Here is an 18,637-nt window from a genome sequence, read left to right on the forward strand (position 1 = left end):
TTCTCCCCCCCTTCTTCCCCTTGATGGTTGTTTGGGGGGAAGAACCTTTTAGGAAGGACCGGATGGATTAAGCTTTGGAGTGGCCTGAGCTGTAATCATTAGCTGGGCAGTGAGGGCAGTAAAGGAAAGAATGTTTATTTGCAGCTTTTTGCTTTGAGAGTTTTGTGGTGGTTCTTTTAGGAGTGCTGTAATCTCAGCTATTCACTGGGGGGGGTGGGGGGCTCCTTATGGCCTGGGGGATACAAAGGAGGTTTTAATGATCAGGGCACTCTGCTGGGGCTCATTCCCAGGGCAGTTGTGATCTCTGAGCTGGAGGAATAGCACATTAAAAAACTGCCTTAATTCTACAAAAATTCAACAGACGCACGATAAATATTTTGGTGCTTGTGAAAAAAGCACAAAAAAATAGGATACCCAAGGTGAGGGGGAAGGGGATCTTGCTGCCTCTCTCCTGCTTGGAAAGCAAATGGGCAAATGACAAAGCAGAGCTGGTAATGGGATGGCAAAACATCTCCTGACCAAAGCCTGCGACTGCTGATAGAGCCAAGATTATTTACTCTGTTGTAAACCAGGGAAAGCATTTTAGAAGCCATTATTAGGCCACATTTGGATTTCTATTCATCCTTCATTTCAGTTTATTAGGCTTTGAGGGACCCTGTGCAGCTGCTGTTTGAACTGCAGCAAGCGCACACGCAGAGCTCGCTAATGATTCAGTTAATGAGAACGGGCATGGAAAACAGGCAAATGACAGGGCAGTGTATTTTGCAAGGATTTTTCTTTTTCCTCCCATGTATCTGTTTTAGTAAACTCCTTTCAGGAGCATGTAGATTCCTCAGGACTTTCCCAAAAGAGGGTCTGAATACCTGGTGTTGGCAGCACATTAGTCTGAGACTCTCCTCTGTGTCTATTGATGCCTGTCCCTGTTTGAGGGTGAGGATCTAAGACCTCGACTGCTAGATGAGCTCAGGGTACTGATTTCGATGTAAACCAGGTGTAGCTGCCACCCTTTGCATTGTTAGAGGTGTAGTTTGTCCAAGGAATGGCCTCTGGAGCAAACAGCAGGAACCGGGGTGGTCTGAAGCAGTTTCAACCTATTTTCAGCAAATCTAATGGCTGGGGCTGGGAGCCTGCAGTGCCTGTTCCCATCCAACAATGCCACTGCACCAGGAAATGGAGCTGCTGGAAGGGAATTCTGGAAAAGACTGCTGTGCAGCTGCTCAGTGCTGCACAGGGAACGAGACACGTGGGATGCATTCATGGAAATGCGCAGGGCACTGCCGGCCTCGCTGGGCTTCCCAGCAGAGTCTCTTGTGCCACACTGAATTTCCAGCTTGGAAATGCAAACTGCAAGAAACACCAGGCAGTGTCCTGTCGATATTTGTAATACACAAGAAGAGTATTTGCAATTTGGGGGTGGTGGAAAAAAAGAAGGGGATTTCTTCCATTCTGTGCTGCAAACGCAGCAGGTGGAACAGAGGCAGTGAGGCGCAGATGATCCCCCCACCACACATACAAACTCTGGATTGCTTGGGTGAAAGTGCCCTTGGAAAGTTCAAAAGCCTGGGATATCTTCCCATTCAGCCCCTGCAATATGCATATTGAAAAGGATTTTACAAACCAAGCCATCCTTTTCCCATTGCGTTTAATCTTTTCTCAGTGCCCGCAGAGATCCTGGGAGTTCAGAAGTTGTTCCTTCTCTCAAAAAGGATTATGCTTTTCTTAATATTGATACTTAGAGTTGCTTCCCAAAGGAGATAGGATCTGAATTTTGGTGAAAACAGTAGTGCATAAAGCTTTTTGAATCTGCTTTTCTGGGGAGACTTGAACAGCTTTAAGCAGACAATTTTCAGTCAAAATCTGTGTCCGTGCATTGCTTTTGAAGTGAGAAGCCTCATGCCTGAATTCCTGATGAACAATGTTAACCTCAAGCACAAATAGTTTAATTTCAAGCTCTCTGATCTCATGGTGAAAAACTCCATGAATGCAACACTTGGTGGTTTATTTGGGATTTTCAGGAGTGACTGTTCGCATCCCCAGACTTAATGTGCTTGCCAAGCTACTTCCAGTTTCCCAAAGCCTTTCTTGTTTTTAGGAGGAGCCCAAAAAGGTTTGTTTCACATATGACCTGTTCCTAAATCTGGAGGGGAACCCACCTGTGAACCACCTTCGTTGTGAGAAACTGACTTTTAACAACCCCACCAAGGAATTCAGGCGCAAACTCATCAGGGCTGGAGGGGTAAGTGCCCAATTTGGGATCCTAAAAGGAGTGGGCTTGTTTTGCTCTGAGGTTTCTTTAAGGCCAGCAGGCTTCCAGCAGTTTTCTACATTCATTTAAAAGATGACCCAGCCAGGTTATGGCGCTGCAGCATTTGCAGCAGAACAAATGTTGTTGGTGTGTGATTGGTGACACTTCTTTTGTCAATTTAAATGTGAGCATTAATATCCAAGCAGAAAATCCCTCTGGAAAGTGGGATCTGCTGTGGATGTTGCCTGGTGCCAGGAGCTGGGTCAGTACAGAAAAGCTCAAGGAAAGAGAGAGGCTTTCAGACCATTCCTTATTAATATTTTTTTAACTTAATAGTTAGTGCTTCCTGGTCAATAAATGACCTCTAAACCTGGCATCAGCTATTTATGGCTTAGATAATAATTTAAAAAAATTAATGAAAAATTGGACAATATAGAGTGAAAACAGGTGTGGGAGGGGAAAATAGATATTCCCTAGAAGGCCCAGTGAAGTATGAATTGCTACAGTAACTGAACCCTTCCATCTGGGAAGGTAATGAGCAGTGATAGACTCTCATTGATAAAGTGATAGACTCTCATTGACTCTCAGTGATAAAGGATGGTCCTCAAATAAGTGCAGTGTCTGGGCAAATCAGTCCAAGCCACAGAGTGCAAGTTTTTAATGAGCCAGAGGATGTCAAGGCCAAGTTGGACAGGGCTTGGAGCAATCTGGGATGGTGGGAGGCATCCCTGCCTATGGCAGGGTGTGGAAAAAGATGAGCTTTAAGGCTCTTTCCCATCCAGATCACTCCATGATTCCTGTTCCACTGTGTGCCAGTGCTTTCCTGTATTGGGCAGAGAGAGGAAGGTGCTCATTTCAGCCCTAGGATGGCTGGAACATCATCTGCTCTCTAGGATTTTCACAGTGTGGTATTTTAGTCCTTGTGTACTGAGGTGTTTCAGTTGTTAATCACTTTTGATGCCCTTTCTCTGGTGGCAATTTTCCACAGAATTATCCTGACAATGTAGGGAAAGTAAGAAAGGAATTGTTCCATGGAGCTCAGTGCTTGGTGGTAAGATTTTGTGAAGGGAGAGACCCAAGCCCTGTTTTTTCCTTTCCTTTTTGCACTGAAAGAGTGAATTCAGCTTCTCCTAAACCAAGGAAATCTTGCTCATTCCTTCCAGATTTATCTCTCTACCCTTTTTCATGGGAAGAGCATTTGCAGCAGAACACACAGTTCTTGTCCAGAGCTTTATTGCCTGCCTGTGCTCAGAATATTGGCATTCCCTTTGGGAAAGACACTCGATATTGCATCGCTGCCTTTCAGTTTTGTGGGTTTAATATTCTGTATTTGAGGAGTTGCCTTGAAACTGAGCATTCCATAGACAATATCTTTTTATGGCCTTTAAGCAGGCGAGGAAAAAAACATCGAAAAGATGAATAATAGTGTGTTAATTGAGCAAGTGGCTTAACATAATCATGTGTTAATAGTTAATAGTCCGTGAGACTTTGTGCAGACATAATTTCCCTCCTCTTTATTCCCAGGTAATGGTGATGCCAGAAGGAGCAGAGACTGTTTCAAGGCCAAGTCCTGATTATCCGATGCTGCCCACGATACCTCTCTCTGCCTTCTCTGATCCCAAGAAGACCAAACCCTCCCATGGGTCAAAGGTCAGTGCAGCACATGTTTGGGTCAGCCTGAGGTGAGGGAGTCTTTCAGGCCAGGCTGCTGAGAGCTTGTTCAGCAGCTGTTCCTGGCTGCTGCTAATTCTGAACCTCCTTGTACTCTGCAGTTCAGTAGTTAATGGTCTGGAACTTCCCAGCCTCTAGGAAGCTTTTTTATGATCTGATAGACTTCTCTCCAGGGAAGTTTTGAAAAGAAAATTAAATGTGCCAGACTGGGAATTTTTGGTGAATCATATCTTCCTTAAAGGCGGGTGAAATGCTCTCTGATTGTTCTGGTTGTGTCCCTGATGCTGAGGATGGATTCTGGGGCTCTCTCACTGTCTGCCATGCCCAGCTGCACTCCGAGGCCCTGCACCTCTTGGCAGGAAGGCTGAGTGGAAAGTCAGCCCTTCCTCTGTCCTCAGGACACTGCTGGAGAGAACGTCAAACACGCCTCGCTTGGTCCAACGGGTGCTTTCCAGACTGGATGTTGTGTCCAGCAGTAGCCTGGTCCCGAGACTTCCAAAGAACCTCAAGTTTTTTCTTTTTTTCCCTTATATACTGAAGCTATTTTTGTATAATCCTACATGGGAGAAACAATCCCCAAGCAATGTGTTTTGGAGCAGATTACATGCACTGTATCAGCCTGAACAGTCACAGGTATTAACAACAATTCATTTTCCAGTGTAATTCAATTCTGATAGCTATGTTCTTCAGGGCTCTAAATACTCTGGCACTTCAGTTATGCCTTCTGATCTTATGAAACAGAGCAAAGATGACTTACCTGTTAGTGGCTGATTTAATTTTGGTCAGGAATTAAGCACTGGAAAACACAGCAGAGAAATAAAGGGCTCTTGAGAAGAGCTCTGGTGAAAATTGCCAGTTGCTAAAGAGACAGCATTCTCCTGCTTCCCTTCCTCCAGGGTGCCCCGAGAGGTGCATCTGTGTTTGCATTCAGGTTAAAGCTGAGCTAAACATCTGTAGATGTTTCTAGACCTTTGAGAAACCCTGGAAAGGAGGAGAAGATGTTTCATCCTTTCCTAAATGTTGAAATGCCCACTGCCAGTTTGTGTGCAGCAGCTTGAGGGAAGTGTGGATGTTTACCTGTTTACCATGTGGGGGTGGATTTCTACGCAGAACAAACACTGCCATGTGATTTATGAGGATGTTTTATCATTCTGTGCAGAGCTGCAGTTTCATACCCAGCTTGCATGTTTCTGTTGCTGAATTTTAGGATGCAAACAAGGAAAGTAGCAAAGCATCCAAGCCACATAAAGTAACCAAGGAGCACAGGGAGAGGCCCAGGAAAGACTCTGAGAGCAAAAACTCCTCCAAAGACCTTGAGAGAGAACAGAACAAGCCTTTGAAGGACTCCTCCAGAAAACCAACTGAGAACAAACTGCCTAAGGAGGAGAAGGCACCTCCAAAAGCTGCTTTCAAGGAACCAAAACTGGCCGTGAAGGAGACCAAACTGGAGAACACCTCTCCAAAGGGGGGGCCACAGCCGGAGTTAAAGTCTTCCAGCAAGAGGCCCTCCAATGTGGAGTCACCAAAGCCTAGTGCCAAAAAACAAAAAAAGAGTAGCTCCAAAGGGGTAAAGAATATCCTGGGGACATCTCCCAGAACCTCGTCTTCCTCATATCCAGAGAAGAAACAAACCAAGGAGAAGATGAATGCCAAAGTGGAGAAGGTAAAATCTGAGACCGAGGCCAAGGAGATCAAAAAGCCTGTGGAAATGGAGGAGTCAAACTCAGAAGATGAAACTTCTTTCAAGTCAGAGGTGAGTAGGGGTTTATTCTTTACCAGAGTTTGGAAGGATGATGTTAAATCCCTCCCTGAAAAAGATGTTAATAATCTCTCAGAGAAGATAGAGAAGCAGATTGGTAAATGCCTAGGCTGGGTTGCATCTCAAATAAAATTCTTCTTTGAAACTCCAGTCAAGATTAAATGTTCCTCCTGTGTGGTTTAGCTCCTGTTGCAGATACAAACTTACTGAGATTTATCTGCAGGCAGTTACCTAAAAGTCAGAGTTTAAGGTTATGGTCCCTCATTCATCCCTTGCAGTGACATCTACAGAGCTGCAAGAGATACAGAGACACTTTCTGCCTGCTCGTGATAGCAGTGTTTTAGAATGTGATCTTATTTCAGAAAAGAAGGAAATAATCTCAGTTTTGGTAATGAAAAAAACCCGGTATTAAAATGTAAATAAAGCCCCTCTTCCTGCTGTGGCCTGTAAGAAATGTGCCATTGGCTGAAGCTCAAAATACAACCACATGCTACTAAATCTAAATAAGTTGTGTTGTGAAACATAAAACAAATTATATTCTTGTACTACTATTTTTAAAAGCTGTCTAAATATTTTTTTCCTTTTTACAACGGAGAACATTCCTCATCCTCTGTTTTCTAGAAAGTGTTTTCCAAAAGAAGGCAAAAAAAATGCAAGAAGGATCAGACAAATCCAAACTCTTGCTACTTTTCACTTGTATATTTGTTATCAAGAAGCCATATATCTTGTAATAGGGTTCACAGGATAATGTCATGGGAATTCTGGAACTGGTTCCTCCTGACCACTTTAAGAAAGGTTTATTTTATTAAGATTAATTTTCTAGGGACAGTTTGTATTATGATTTAATCAGCACTGAGATACAACAAATACTGATGTGTTTGTCAGAAAGGTTTTTTTTTTTTCTGCAGGACTCCCAGTACAAGAATTTATTGGGCAAATGTTAATTCCACTCTGCAGAGAAGTCACATCCCTGGCAGTGCCCAAGGCCAGGCTGGATGGGGCTTGGAGCAGCCTGGGACAGTGAAGGTGTCCCTGCCATGGCAGGGGGTGGCCCAAGATGAGCTTTAAGGTCCCTTCCCACCCAAACCATTCCGGGATTTTATGACTTTACTTCCCAGATGGATAAATTTTCACACTAGGCATTAAGAAGAGGCAGTTCCTCTCTCCTTTTAGCCTTCTACCCAAAGTGCAGCAGTGCTCAGCACACCCCACATTTCAATTCCAGACATACAGCCCTCCCTGCAAACCTGTGACTGTGCAGATCCCTGAGTGTCCTTTGCTGTCCCTGAGGTGTCCCCATCCCCTCTGGTCCCAGCAGTGTGAGCTGATGGTGCTGCCAGGCTGTCCCTGGAGCCACAGCCTGGGCCAGTGGGGCTCAGCATCTGCTGCAGCCTGTCCTGCCCAGTGTCCTCACTGGCCCAGCTCCTGCTGGGTGCTGGGCAGCAGGGTCTGGGGACACTCTGTGTGACAGACAGGGAGCAGTGACAGCTGAGCTTCCTGTGGAACCTGAGCCCCAGGGCACAGCTGCAGAGTGCACCTGGGGGGATCTCCCTGCTCCCAGCGCTGCTGGTTGTGCCCCAGGGCTTCTCCTGGCACAGCTGTGTGTGGAGCGGGTGGGAGCCACATCACTAAAGAGAGGGAGCAGCTGGAGGTGGACCAGGGCCCGGAAACTCTTAAATCAGCTCTGCTGCTGCAGCCAGGGGATTGTGCAACAGCTCCGGGCTGCAGCTCCACGGTGGCTCCCAGCTGACATCTTTGCAGGCTGCTGTGGAGAGGAGCAGCCCTGCTCCCATTTGTGCTCCTGGCCTGGGAGCTCAGCGGCATGCTGCAGAGGGATGAAGGAGTTTCTCCTGCTATTTCAGCTCCTGCTGGAAATTACTCAGCCTTTATTTTTTTTTTTAACCTTTTTTTTTTTTTCCCATCAAATCGAGTTCCCTGAACTGGCCTCATGCTTGGCTGCCTCAGTGCTGACAAAAGGGAGAGGCAGGGATGGGAGGCAGCGTTGCTTTTTGCTTTGGTCACATCCCAGTGACAGTCACTGAGCACACGGAGCGTGTCCATCTGCATCCTCCTCTGGCTCAAAGAGCTGATGGTGTTCATGCCAAAAGGAAAGATGGGTTATCTCCAACAACTGCTGCTTAGCTCCTGTTAATTTTAAGATCTTTTTAAGGAATTTTAAGGGAAGACCTGCAGATTACCAGGAATGAGGGAGGATTGGAGCTATGTGTCAGATGCAAGAGCTGTGCTCCATTAGCTTGAAAATATTCATAAAATCCCACAATGGTTTGGGTTATAAAGGACCTTATCATTCAGTTCCACCCCCTGCCATGGCAGGGACACCTCCCACTGTCCCAGGCTGCTCCAAGCCCTGCCCAGCCTGGCCTTGGGCACTGCCAGGAATCCAGAGGCAGCACAGCTGCTCTGGACAACCTGTTCTCTCTGCTCTCCACTTCCATGTTGGAATTTCCCTAAACAGTCAGGGCTGCTGCAATATGCCAGTAGATCTGATATTGGAATTGTTAAATTATTCTCCTTTGCTCCCGAACCCTTTCCAAGGGTTGTAATACCATTTTTTGATACATTTTCCCCCTTCTTAGAGTGAAATAATGAAACTGTTGCCAATACTTGGTTGACAGTGTGGCCAGCAGAACCAGGGCAGGGATTGTGCCTCTTTTTCCCTGTCTCAAGGTTTTTATAGTATTAACTCTTCCTGTGTCAAATTATTTATCAGTGGGTATGTGTGACTCTTCAGCATCAGGATTTGGCAGCAGTAGTAGTAAGTGGATTCCTCGGAACAAAACAGTGAAACTGAAATGCTGATTTCCAGGTAATTACGTTTTAAAAGGCAAGATATTAAGTACTTTGAGAATATTTAAATTAGAACCTGCCTGAGTACCAAAAAAACCCTTTGTAAGGGGATTTTAGGAGCTGCTTGGGGGCAGAGGGAGTTGCTGTGGCCTCTTCTGCCCTCTGGTGGTTCCCGAGGATATTGCAGATGATTGCTGCTCAGTACCGGATTCACGATTAAAATTTCCCAATCTTACCTAAATTTCCTTCCTGGATGCTGCTGTTACCAGTAGTCCATTTACTCTTCACTCACTCTCACTGCACAGGATACTGCTGTTATTTCTGCCAAGTGCTGACACACGAGTTGAGGTCACAAGGATTGAGTTGGTCTCTGTTACGTTTTCTGGTTAGAAACAGCTGAGTTTAGGATATAATAATAATTTAGTAATTTAATTTAATAATTTAGAATTAATTTTGGAGTCATATGAGCTAGTTGGCATAGACTTCTCCATGACTGTGAGGAAAGGGTTAGAGAACTGGGATTGTTCATTGGAGAAGTGTTGGGGTGACCTCATTTGTGGCCTTCCAGTGCCTGAAGGAGCCTGCAGGAAAGAGAAACTGTTTATAAGGGATGGAGGGACAGGACACAGGGAATGGCTCCCACTGCCAGAGGGCAGGGCTGGATGGGATATTGGGCAGGAATTGTTCCCTGGCAGGGTGGGCAGGCCCTGGCCCAGGGTGCCCAGAGCAGCTGTGGCTGCCCCTGGATCCCTGGCAGTGCCCAAGGCCTGGCTGGACAGGGCTTGGAGTGACCTGCAATAGTGGTTTGGATTAAATCATCTTTAAGGTCCTTTCCAACCCAAACCACTCCTTGACTCTGTGATGCCATGGTCAGTGATCAGTCTGAGGTTCAAGGGAACTGTGGTGGGTACAAAAAATACACTTTTTAAGAGGGTTTGGGTAGTTGTGGGTTCTGTGCTGGTCATCTGTCACACTTCAAACACTTCTGTCACACTTTTATTTTCATTGAAATGCTGTTCAGATGCTCCATATCATCATTTGGGGGTTTGAGCCTCATGGTGTGAAGGGGTTTGATGTGAGTCCTTGATGTTGCTCCCAGGAGTGCTGAGCTATATCCTGCCAGACTTCCATAAATGTTGGTTTTTTTCACTTCATATTTTGTTTTTTTCTGTAACCCCAAGAGCTGTATTCAGTGATGGGTGATGCTGTAGAGTGCTCAGATGCTCCTGCTTCACAGTGCTTTGTGCTCTGCTTTTCTGGATTAGAAAGATTAAGATTCTTTTTCTTTTCTTTCCCTTTTATGGGGGGTTAAGTCTGTCCAGTCCAGCCCTTCCAACTCCAGCTCCAGCTCCGACTCCAGCTCTGATTCTGATTTTGAGCCATCTCAGAACCACAGTCAAGGTGTGTTGCAAGAACAATTTGTTAAAACCTTCTTTGTGTAACCTTAAAAGGCTCACGAGAATTAAATGTGCTTTTCCAGCACTATAATAATACAGTTTGTTGCATGCAGCCATGTGTTGGACTTGTGATGCTTCAGCAAGAAAAGGCAATAATGTTATAACATCATGAACAAGTATTTTTCTTCTCTTGGCAGCTAATTTATGAGTAGGGAATCCCTCTGGATTTGGTTCTTTCCCTTTTGGCTTTGATTTCTGCCTCAGTTTATAAATGTGTTGTTGCTGCCTGATCTGTAGAATCACCAGAACAGTTCTCCTCCAATCTCATCTATGTTTTATTAAAAATCATAAATGTGCCATTCATCACTTTGCCAGTGTGTAACAGCTCCTTTCTCAGATCCCTCCACTGATAACCCAGAGAGGGAAACTGGCAACAGTAAATGTTCCAAGTGCAGCAAATGCTGTGCTGCTCCTGTCTCCAGTGACATTTAAATCAGCCCCACAGGCATGAAAAATGTCCTTTTGTTCTCATTTGGGAAGGGAGGGGGAGGCTTTGGGAGGGGAGGGAGTTGTAAAGTTTGTCAGCTCTGCTTTAGCTCGGAGCCTGGGACAGGCTGTCCTGTCCCAGTCCCATCTCACTGGGAGCCAGGACGTGTCTGGGTTTGGATGGGTGGAGTTGTGCTGGTCGTGTCCTGGTGCTGAATTCCCTCCTGCACCTGCCCCAGGCCCCCTGCGCTCCATGGTGGAGGATCTGCAGTCGGAGGAGTCGGATGATGACGACAGCTCCTCAGGAGAGGAGGCAGCAGTCAAAGCAAACCCCGTCAGCCGGGATTCCAGGTGGTAACAAATCCAGAACAGGGGCCTTTGGGGGCTCTTTGCCCTCTGCATTTGGCATTTTAGGGTGCTCTCCATTTGGAGGGAGGAATCAAAGGGCGAGGGCTCTGTGGGGGAGGGAAGGAAGGGCAGATGTGTGGGGACAGAGGTGGTGACAGCAGGGTTTGCTGAAGAGCACAAAGAGAGGAAGGCACTGGGAGGTGCTGAGCTGAGCTGGCAGGTGTCAGTGACTGAGCCCCTTCAGTCACCTAATTGTGACCCTCAGATCTCTGCAGAGCTGCTGGAGTGTGACACCTTTGATCTGCAGAGATTAGGCATCTGTGGGGGCCAGGCAGAGTGTGCTGCTCTGGCTGCCTGGGCTGACAGGGCTCAGGAGTCGCTCTCTGCCCTCCCTGTGTTGGCTGCTCCACTCCTCTGGACTCAGTGACAGCTCTTTCCTGCTCCAGGCTCTGGAAAGAGTTGAACTTCCCCTTCTTTCCTCAGGAAATGCTGTTACTGCCCAAACCTGGAGTCTCAGTGAATATTTGAACCCAAATGCTTGGCCCAGAGAGCAGCTGCGCATTGGAAATGCTGGTGGTAGTTACCAAAACAAACAAATATCCATTATTGTACTTGTCATCATCAAGGAAACAATAATGGAGGGACTTTGAAGGGTATTTTTGTAGACCTTTAGGGGATAACCAGCTTAGTTCAGCACAGGTAGGATACCTGCCATATCTACAGGGCCAAAGGAGAATGAAAATAAATAGGAAATCTTAGAGGTTACACCAGCAGGGACACAAAATGCATTTTTTGCCTGTGGAGGTGTCAGTGAGCCTCTCATGCAGGTACTTTGTAAGGTTGGGAGGAATTCCTGAACAGCTGCTGTTTGTGAAATGAAGTGCTTAGTTGTTCTAGGGGACTTGTGTATGGCAGAGTTGAGCTGCTACCTGTAATGTGTCACCTAGAGCTCCCTGCTCAGGGACTGCAGGGTGACACCAGCTGGGAAAAAAAGGGATTCTTGGAATGTCCAGAGACCCATTCTCCCAGCCAGTGCAGTAGTCTGTGATAAAGAAGAGAGTTTGACTCAGCTCTGTGTGGCTCAGCTGGCAGCTGCTGATGAGTTTGCTGCTGCTGGTGATGCTCACTCTCTGCTGGTGGTTTTTCAGACTGAGCCTCAGTGACAGTGACAGTGACAACAGCGCCGACTCGTGCCCGCCCAGCCGGGAGCCGCCTCCCGGGCAGAAGCTGCCCCCAGCAAACAACAAGGTATGAGATCCCACCTTCCCAGAGCTCTGCTTCCCACCTCCCCTGCTCCCTGCCTTGCAAATTCTTACTTGCACCACATTTTCCCTGTTCCTGTCCTCAGCTGACAGGTGATTCCTCCCTTTCCAGCATTCTGGTGTGTCACCCCCGTGTTTCCTGAGCTAATTTTGGTCCTGTTGTTGGTTTCTTTTCCCCTCAGGCATCTGGAAGGAAAAGCCCAGAGTCTTGTAACAAGCCAGAGAAGATCCTGAAGAAGGGAACATATGACAAGGTGTGTCCTGTGGAGAGGGATCTTTCATGGCTCCCCACTGCCAGAGGGCAGAGCTGGATGAGATATTGGGCAGGAATTGTTCCCTGGCAGGGTGGGCAGGCCCTGGCCCAGGGTGCCCAGAGCAGCTGTGGCTGCCCCTGGATCCCTGGCAGTGCCCAAGGCCAGGCTGGGCAGGGCTTGGAGCAGCCTGGGACAGGGGCAGGTGTCCCTGCCATGGCAGCGGTGGCAGTGGATGGGTTTTAAGGTCTCTTCCCACCCAAAGCATCCCAGGATTCTGTGGTTAAGGAGCTGAGCATCACAGGATGGTTGGGCCTCACTGTGCACAAAACCACCTGAATCAGCCCAGCCTGTTCATTGTTCTGTCTCAGCAGGGTAAAAGCTTGAGTTGAACAAAAACCAGATGTTGAAAGGACAGATTTTAGAGAGTGACACTGCAGAAATTGTGTACATTGAATAGATGGAGCCCCAGGTGGTGTTCATAGGCAAAATGCTGAAATTGTTGTATTTGTTTGCCCTTTGTCTGAACCAATGGCCTGGTCACTGCTGCAGTTCTGGGGCACTTCATTAAAAGGCAGTTTCATCTGGCTTTGGTCTTATAAATTAAAGATTATTTGATGCTCTGCTTTGCAGGTTTAGTTGGAGCCTTTGTTCAATGAAATTCCCTCCTTCCTTGCCTCCAGGGAGGGCAGAGCAGTGTCCATTCTGTGAATCAGTTTTGCTCATACAGACCTGTTGATAGCTGCCTAAAAAAACCTAAAATTAAGAAAAAAACAAACCACTCTCACCTAAGTACAATCAACATGTTGAGCCTGTGAACAATCCTTCATTTCCTAGGAATACAGTGCACTCCACGACTTTTTCCTTACCCAGATGCAGATCATTGCTCAGTAGATTGCTGGAGTTTTGGTGTTTTCAGATAATTTAATTAGGAGAAGCCACTGATGAGGAGCTCACACTGAGGGTCACCAAGGTGAAGAGGTGAGGTCCTTAGAGGTTCTGCCCAGTTCTTGGAGCTTTGGGTGGGTGTCATTAAATAAAAAATGAAAGGCCTTCAGAGCACTTGTATTTAAGGGAAGACCTTGGTGCCCCAGTACTTGAGAGGGAGGAGGAGGCAGTAAAACAGTAGAGAAAACTTGGGAATGTCTGAAAGGGCCTCAAGTTCTTCTGATCCTCACTGGGGAGGTCCCTTTGGCAGCCTTGAGACGCTCCACGTGTCCCTGTTTGTGTTGCAGGCCTACACAGATGAGCTGGTGGAGCTCCACAGGCGGCTCATGGCACTACGGGAGCGCAACGTGCTCCAGCAGGTACACGCCTTGTCCCTGCTGTCCCTGCTGTCCCCGGGGATCTGGGGGTCCAGGGGCTCAGCCAGCCCCTTCCACAGAGGTTCTGCTTTGCTTTGAAAGCAAAAATACAGAGTGAAAAATAAAATCAGCTGTGCATGCAACGTTTTTGTTGGAAATGGTACAGGAGTGTGGTGTGGGTATCTTCCTTCTGCCATCCTGGTAGCAATCCCAAAGTTGGGATCTCCTGGTCTGACTGGCAGCTTGGTCTGACTGACAGCTTCCTCCTGAGGGGAGACAGAGGGGCAGGGGCTGAGCTCTGCTCTGGGCCAGGGACAGGAGGCCAGGAAGGGCTGGAGCTGTGCCAGGGCTTGGCATGGAGCTCAGGGAAAGGTTCTTCCCCCCGAGGCTGCTGGCACTGCCCAGGCTCCCCAGGGAATGGTCCCGGCCCCGAGGCTGCCAGAGCTCCAGGAGCGTTTGGCCAGCGCTCTCAGGGATGCTCAGGGTGGGCTTGGTGGGGTGGCTGTGCAGGGACAGGGCTGGGCTGATGGTCCCTGAGGGTCCCTCCCAGCCCAGGAAATTCTGTTATTTTATGATTAAAAGGAAACATGCCCACATCACTGTCCAGACTGAACTAGTCAGGCAGGCAGGAGGAGCTGGTTTGCTTTTTTGGGGAGAGGATTCCCTTCCTATTGTGAGCCCTTCCAATGGGTGGGAAAGCCTGGATGTGCTCTGTACCCTTGTGCTGTACTTATGTCCATCCCCTGTCTCCAGATCGTGAATCTCATTGAGGAAACCGGGCATTTCAACGTCACCAACACAACCTTTGACTTTGACCTCTTCTCCCTGGATGAGACGACCGTCCGCAAGCTGCAGAGCTACCTGGAGGCCGTGGCCACATGACGCTGGGCCTGGGAAGCTGGCTCTGCTCTTCAACCAGAGATCCCCTCCATTGGTACCAGGAAACCACCCCATGGAACTAGGCCTTCTTATCCTCCTGCCTCACCCGAAGAAGCACTGCCTTAGAGAACAGCCATGCTCTAGGAATGCTCAGCCAGCTGCACTTTTCTTGTAGGCTTCAAACCAGCGCCCGCCTTGCTGAGTCTGTCCCCCCAGCTTTGTGGGCCAGGCCCCGAGCAGAGCGGGCGTGCTGCACTTAGGCTGCACAGCGCGACCTTTTCGGTTTCCCTTCGAGCAACTGTGTTTCAAGAGCACATTTTCCAGGCATCTCTGAGCTCTGAAGAAGCGTGGATGCTGTTCCTTCCCCCAGAGCTCGGGACCAGCCTGTGGAGAGCTCCAGACCCAGAGCCCTCCCGCTCTGCCCCGCGCCGTGTGGGTGACATCGGCTTTGACAGGGCTGGCCGGGACACTGGGGACACAGGAGGCTCCCCGGGCTCCTGCTGGTCTGCTGCAGAGGAGAGGGGCTGCATTCCAGCTGGGATCACCCACTGGTTTAGTGACCTGGCTCCCGGTGGGGACAGGACCCTCAGCTCCCTGCAGTGACACTCTGTGCTCGGTGAGGAGGCCTCTGGAACCTGCTGTCTCCTGCTGGGGTTTGGAGATGTCTTGTTTGTTGATCTGAGCTCCTAAACAAAGTCCCACTCCTTTCAGTCTGCTTTAACTGTAATAGGACTCCAAAACTGTAAGCTGTATATTTTATATATATATATTATATATATGTATGTACTGTATGTATAAGAAGGGCCTAGTTGGGTCTTATGATCTTAAGGGTGTGTTTTTTCTGTTGTTTTTTTATGGCTCTGGCAGGGGAAGGCGCTTAATAAGATTTGACTCGTTTGTTCAATGCCTCTTGTGGACAATTTGTAGTGTAAGGAAGCTGGACAGCAACCTCCAGGCATCCCATGCTCCAGAAGGGGCTCACCCGTCGTCTTTCCATTTGTCAGTGTTTGATAACTTTGCCAAAACATGTGATTGGTTTTGTTCTGTGTTCTCAAAGAGGAATCTCCTTACAGTGGCCCCTATAGTAGTGGCTGTACTTGGGGAAAACCAAAACAAGGGAGAACTTAAATCTTTGGACATGCCTGGGAGACGCTGATGTAAAACACAAGGTGGAGTTGGGTTTGTTCCCTCCTCCCTCTCCCACCCCGCTGCCTGTGCAGGAAAAGGCAGGAAACAGAAACACTAATGCAGCCCCTTCCCTAGATTTCTAGTTAAACTAGTGTTGACCTCCAAGTGTTGTCCAGGTGGGCGTGGGGAAATCCCAGCGCCTCCCTCCAAGCTGTGTTACACTCCTGGTCCCTAAATTCAGTATTTTCCCAGGAATTGCTCCTTTTTCTGAGGGCTGTGGGAAGCTTTTGCCAAATGTCCGTGGGGCACGGGCGGCGTGGGAGCAGCGGTGCTGGGGAGCCCCTCTGCTCAGGGAGGGTTGCACCGCTCCAGAGTTGCTGTCCCTTGTTTTGGGTTCCCCCTTTCTTTATCATGGAAATGTTGCAACTAATCAACTGAAGTGGCAATATGATGATAAGCTTGTTTGAGTTGGGTCATGTTGACCCGATTCCCATTAATTTTGTCCTTGTACCACCTTTCATGTGTCTCATGTGTGTGTGTGTACATATATATATATATATATATATATGTGTGTGTGTATGTATATATATATATATATATATATATATATATGGAAGTTCAGGCTCATGCCGGGTGCAAACCCTGTCACGCCAGTGATCTCAGCTGTTTTCTTTCTTGCTGGACGGTGCCAGGGCTGGATAGGAAGGCCAGAGAAGGTGGAGGGCAGGGAGCAGAGGGGGAGGTGGCAGCAGGACACCCACACCCGAGGTCAGAGCCCGTGGGTGGGTACTGTGAGCTCCTCGTGTCTCTGTGGGACTGTGCCAGGGGGAGGCAGCTCTGTGCCCACACTGGGGTGGGGCTGGTGACTCTGTCCCATCCCCAGAGCAGCGGGGCTGGCCGGGCTGAGGCCCAGCTCCCCCGAGGTCACACAGCTCCAGTCCCAGCACTTCAGACTGTCACAGCTGCAGAGCTGCCCCTCAGGGGACTGGAGGTGCCACCCCCCTCCTGCCCCTGCTCCTGGCAGCACCCCGTGGTCACAGCTGCCAGCCTGTCCCAGTACACCTGTGGGAGGCTGTTCCTGAGCCTGCCATGGCATCGTCCCGTCCTGGAAGTGACTTTGTTGGTAATTCTGCTGAGCATTGATAGGGATTTTGTTTGGTTTTTATAAGAAGTATTTTACACATGGATTTTTTTAGACTGTTTATAATCCCCCTGAAAACCTGAGGTAGGATTGTTCCCCAGCAATAGTTCCTCTCCATTGTGTGCACATGCTGATTTGTTACTAAAAGGTTTTTGCAAGTACTTAGTTGTTCTACAGAGTTGATGTTTTTTGGGGTATGTGGTAGCGTCGGGGAGCACAGGAGGGGTGACTGCAAACAAAGAATGGTCACATTTGGGCCTCATCTTGTGTCCCCTTGCAGTTCCCTGTGTAGATTCCCTCTAGGCTGGCTGAACACTGTTCTGAACATGCCGTGTACAGGTTTTTGTGGATAAAGTGTTTGTTCTTGTGTCACTCTTGAGAGCATGGATGGATTATTGTACTCTAGGAAGGAGGGGGCAGTGCTGCTGTGGGCATTGCTTCAGGTCCTCGAGGATGTGTAGTAGCTTGCGTTGTTAAAAAAAGGAAGAAAAAAAAAAAAAGAATCCCAAATTGACTTGTAGCCATAATGGTTTTTCCAAGGAAAATGGACAGGACTCTGTTACTTTTCCGTGTCCTTCGTGGTGGTGCTGCTGGCACAGACAGGTGCTGGGCAGCCCGAGGGCTTCCCGAGTTGCTGAGTTGGAATCGTGTTGGAGGTGGGATCAGGATCCGGCTCCTCCATCCTTGGCCGTGGGATCAGAGGGCCAGGAGGGTCAGGAGCGTTTCCCTGGCTCCTGGTCTGCCGTGGGTTAAGCCTGGAGGCTTTGATTACTGACATGTGCTATTACAAAAGTTTAATGAAGAGAGAAAGGAAGGCTGGCTGGCAAAGCCCGGCTTCGGGCCACGGAGGGAGCGAGCTGGCTGAGGTCAGGCTGGATCCATGGAAGTGCAATGACTCTGCCACCTGTGGGATCGTGGGGTGCGGTGGGAGCATCAGAACGAGCCAAGCAATTGATGCAACAATCCTGAAGCAGTTTTTTTGTCAGATCTTGGACCGTGTTTGATGGTGAGAGAGGTTGAAAGGTCCCTCTCGGAGGGGCCTCTCCACGAGCAGAGCCCAGAGCGGCTCCAGTTCCAGTTTTCCATTGGGGATGTGCTGGAGCCGGCTCTGCTCACGTGAGGCTCCTCCCTGCTGGCCCGGGGGCTCTGGTGATGCTGTGACACCCCTGGTGCACCTGGGCCAGGTGTTAATCAGTGCTCAGAGGACCCAAATGGGTGTTGCTTTCCTGGGGCGCGGAATAGCCATCAAAAACCGACAAGATGAGTTTGCACTCCTAAAGAAAAATGTAAGTACTTCAACTTCTAGAGAATTTTTAATTGTATTTCTGCCTAGAGCCGAGGTATTAAATACCTCAGCACCTGAGGATTTTAAAAGTTGTGTTGGGAGAAAAGTTCTTCACTCAGCTGGAAGAAATGCAGCTGAGCCAAGACTAACTGCAAGATTAAAAAGAAAAAACACAAAAAAACTCATGTTTGTAATACGTTACAGGATTGTTTGTCCTGAATTTTAAACTTTTTGTTAAATTTGTGGAACTATGGAGGAATTTTCTAGAAAAAGTGAAATAAAGTAAGATGGAAAAGTAAGACTTGGAAGTGTTTTTTGGTTGTTGTATTGTTTCTCCAGGGATGGCACTGTGGCTTTCCCAAAACCTCCCCTCATGGCACAGGTAACACCACTGGGCCTGGGACAGGAAAAGCCAAGGAAAAGGGAATTGATTTAAGCATGGGGTGGCTCCAATGTCCCTCAGTCCATCAGAGCTTTGTCTGTTCAGGTGAGGGGGCCCTGCCCTTGGAGCAGGGCTTTGCCTGGGGCAGCTCCCGTGGGATTTGAGGGGGTCCCCACTGGTCCTTGTCACAAGGACAGAGCCCTGGCACGGGCACTGCCCTGGCACCGTCCATCCCTTCCCCTGAGGGAGTGTCCGGGTCCGTGGCTGCCCAGGGAGCTGCTCCAGCCCTGG

At 48.4% G+C, this 18,637-nt stretch overlaps 1 protein-coding gene across 1 annotated transcript in view; it reads left to right on the forward strand.

The window, feature by feature from the left end:
• MLLT1 (MLLT1 super elongation complex subunit) overlaps nucleotides 1-18,263 on the forward strand; it is a 31,755-nt gene extending 13,492 nt beyond the window's left edge. Inside the window, exons 4-12 of the mRNA XM_053999592.1 lie at nucleotides 2,093-2,236; nucleotides 3,770-3,895; nucleotides 5,124-5,669; nucleotides 9,797-9,884; nucleotides 10,606-10,717; nucleotides 11,863-11,962; nucleotides 12,159-12,230; nucleotides 13,463-13,534; nucleotides 14,285-18,263. Coding sequence (XP_053855567.1) covers nucleotides 2,093-2,236; nucleotides 3,770-3,895; nucleotides 5,124-5,669; nucleotides 9,797-9,884; nucleotides 10,606-10,717; nucleotides 11,863-11,962; nucleotides 12,159-12,230; nucleotides 13,463-13,534; nucleotides 14,285-14,413 — 1,389 coding nt within the window. The 3' untranslated portion in view covers nucleotides 14,414-18,263. The remainder of the gene's footprint in view (nucleotides 1-2,092; nucleotides 2,237-3,769; nucleotides 3,896-5,123; nucleotides 5,670-9,796; nucleotides 9,885-10,605; nucleotides 10,718-11,862; nucleotides 11,963-12,158; nucleotides 12,231-13,462; nucleotides 13,535-14,284) is intronic.
• Nucleotides 18,264-18,637: the final 374 nt, after the last annotated feature.

The sequence above is a fragment of the Vidua macroura genome, chromosome 26 (genome assembly GCF_024509145.1).
Source record: "Vidua macroura isolate BioBank_ID:100142 chromosome 26, ASM2450914v1, whole genome shotgun sequence".
Taxonomy (NCBI): Eukaryota; Metazoa; Chordata; class Aves; order Passeriformes; family Viduidae; genus Vidua; species Vidua macroura.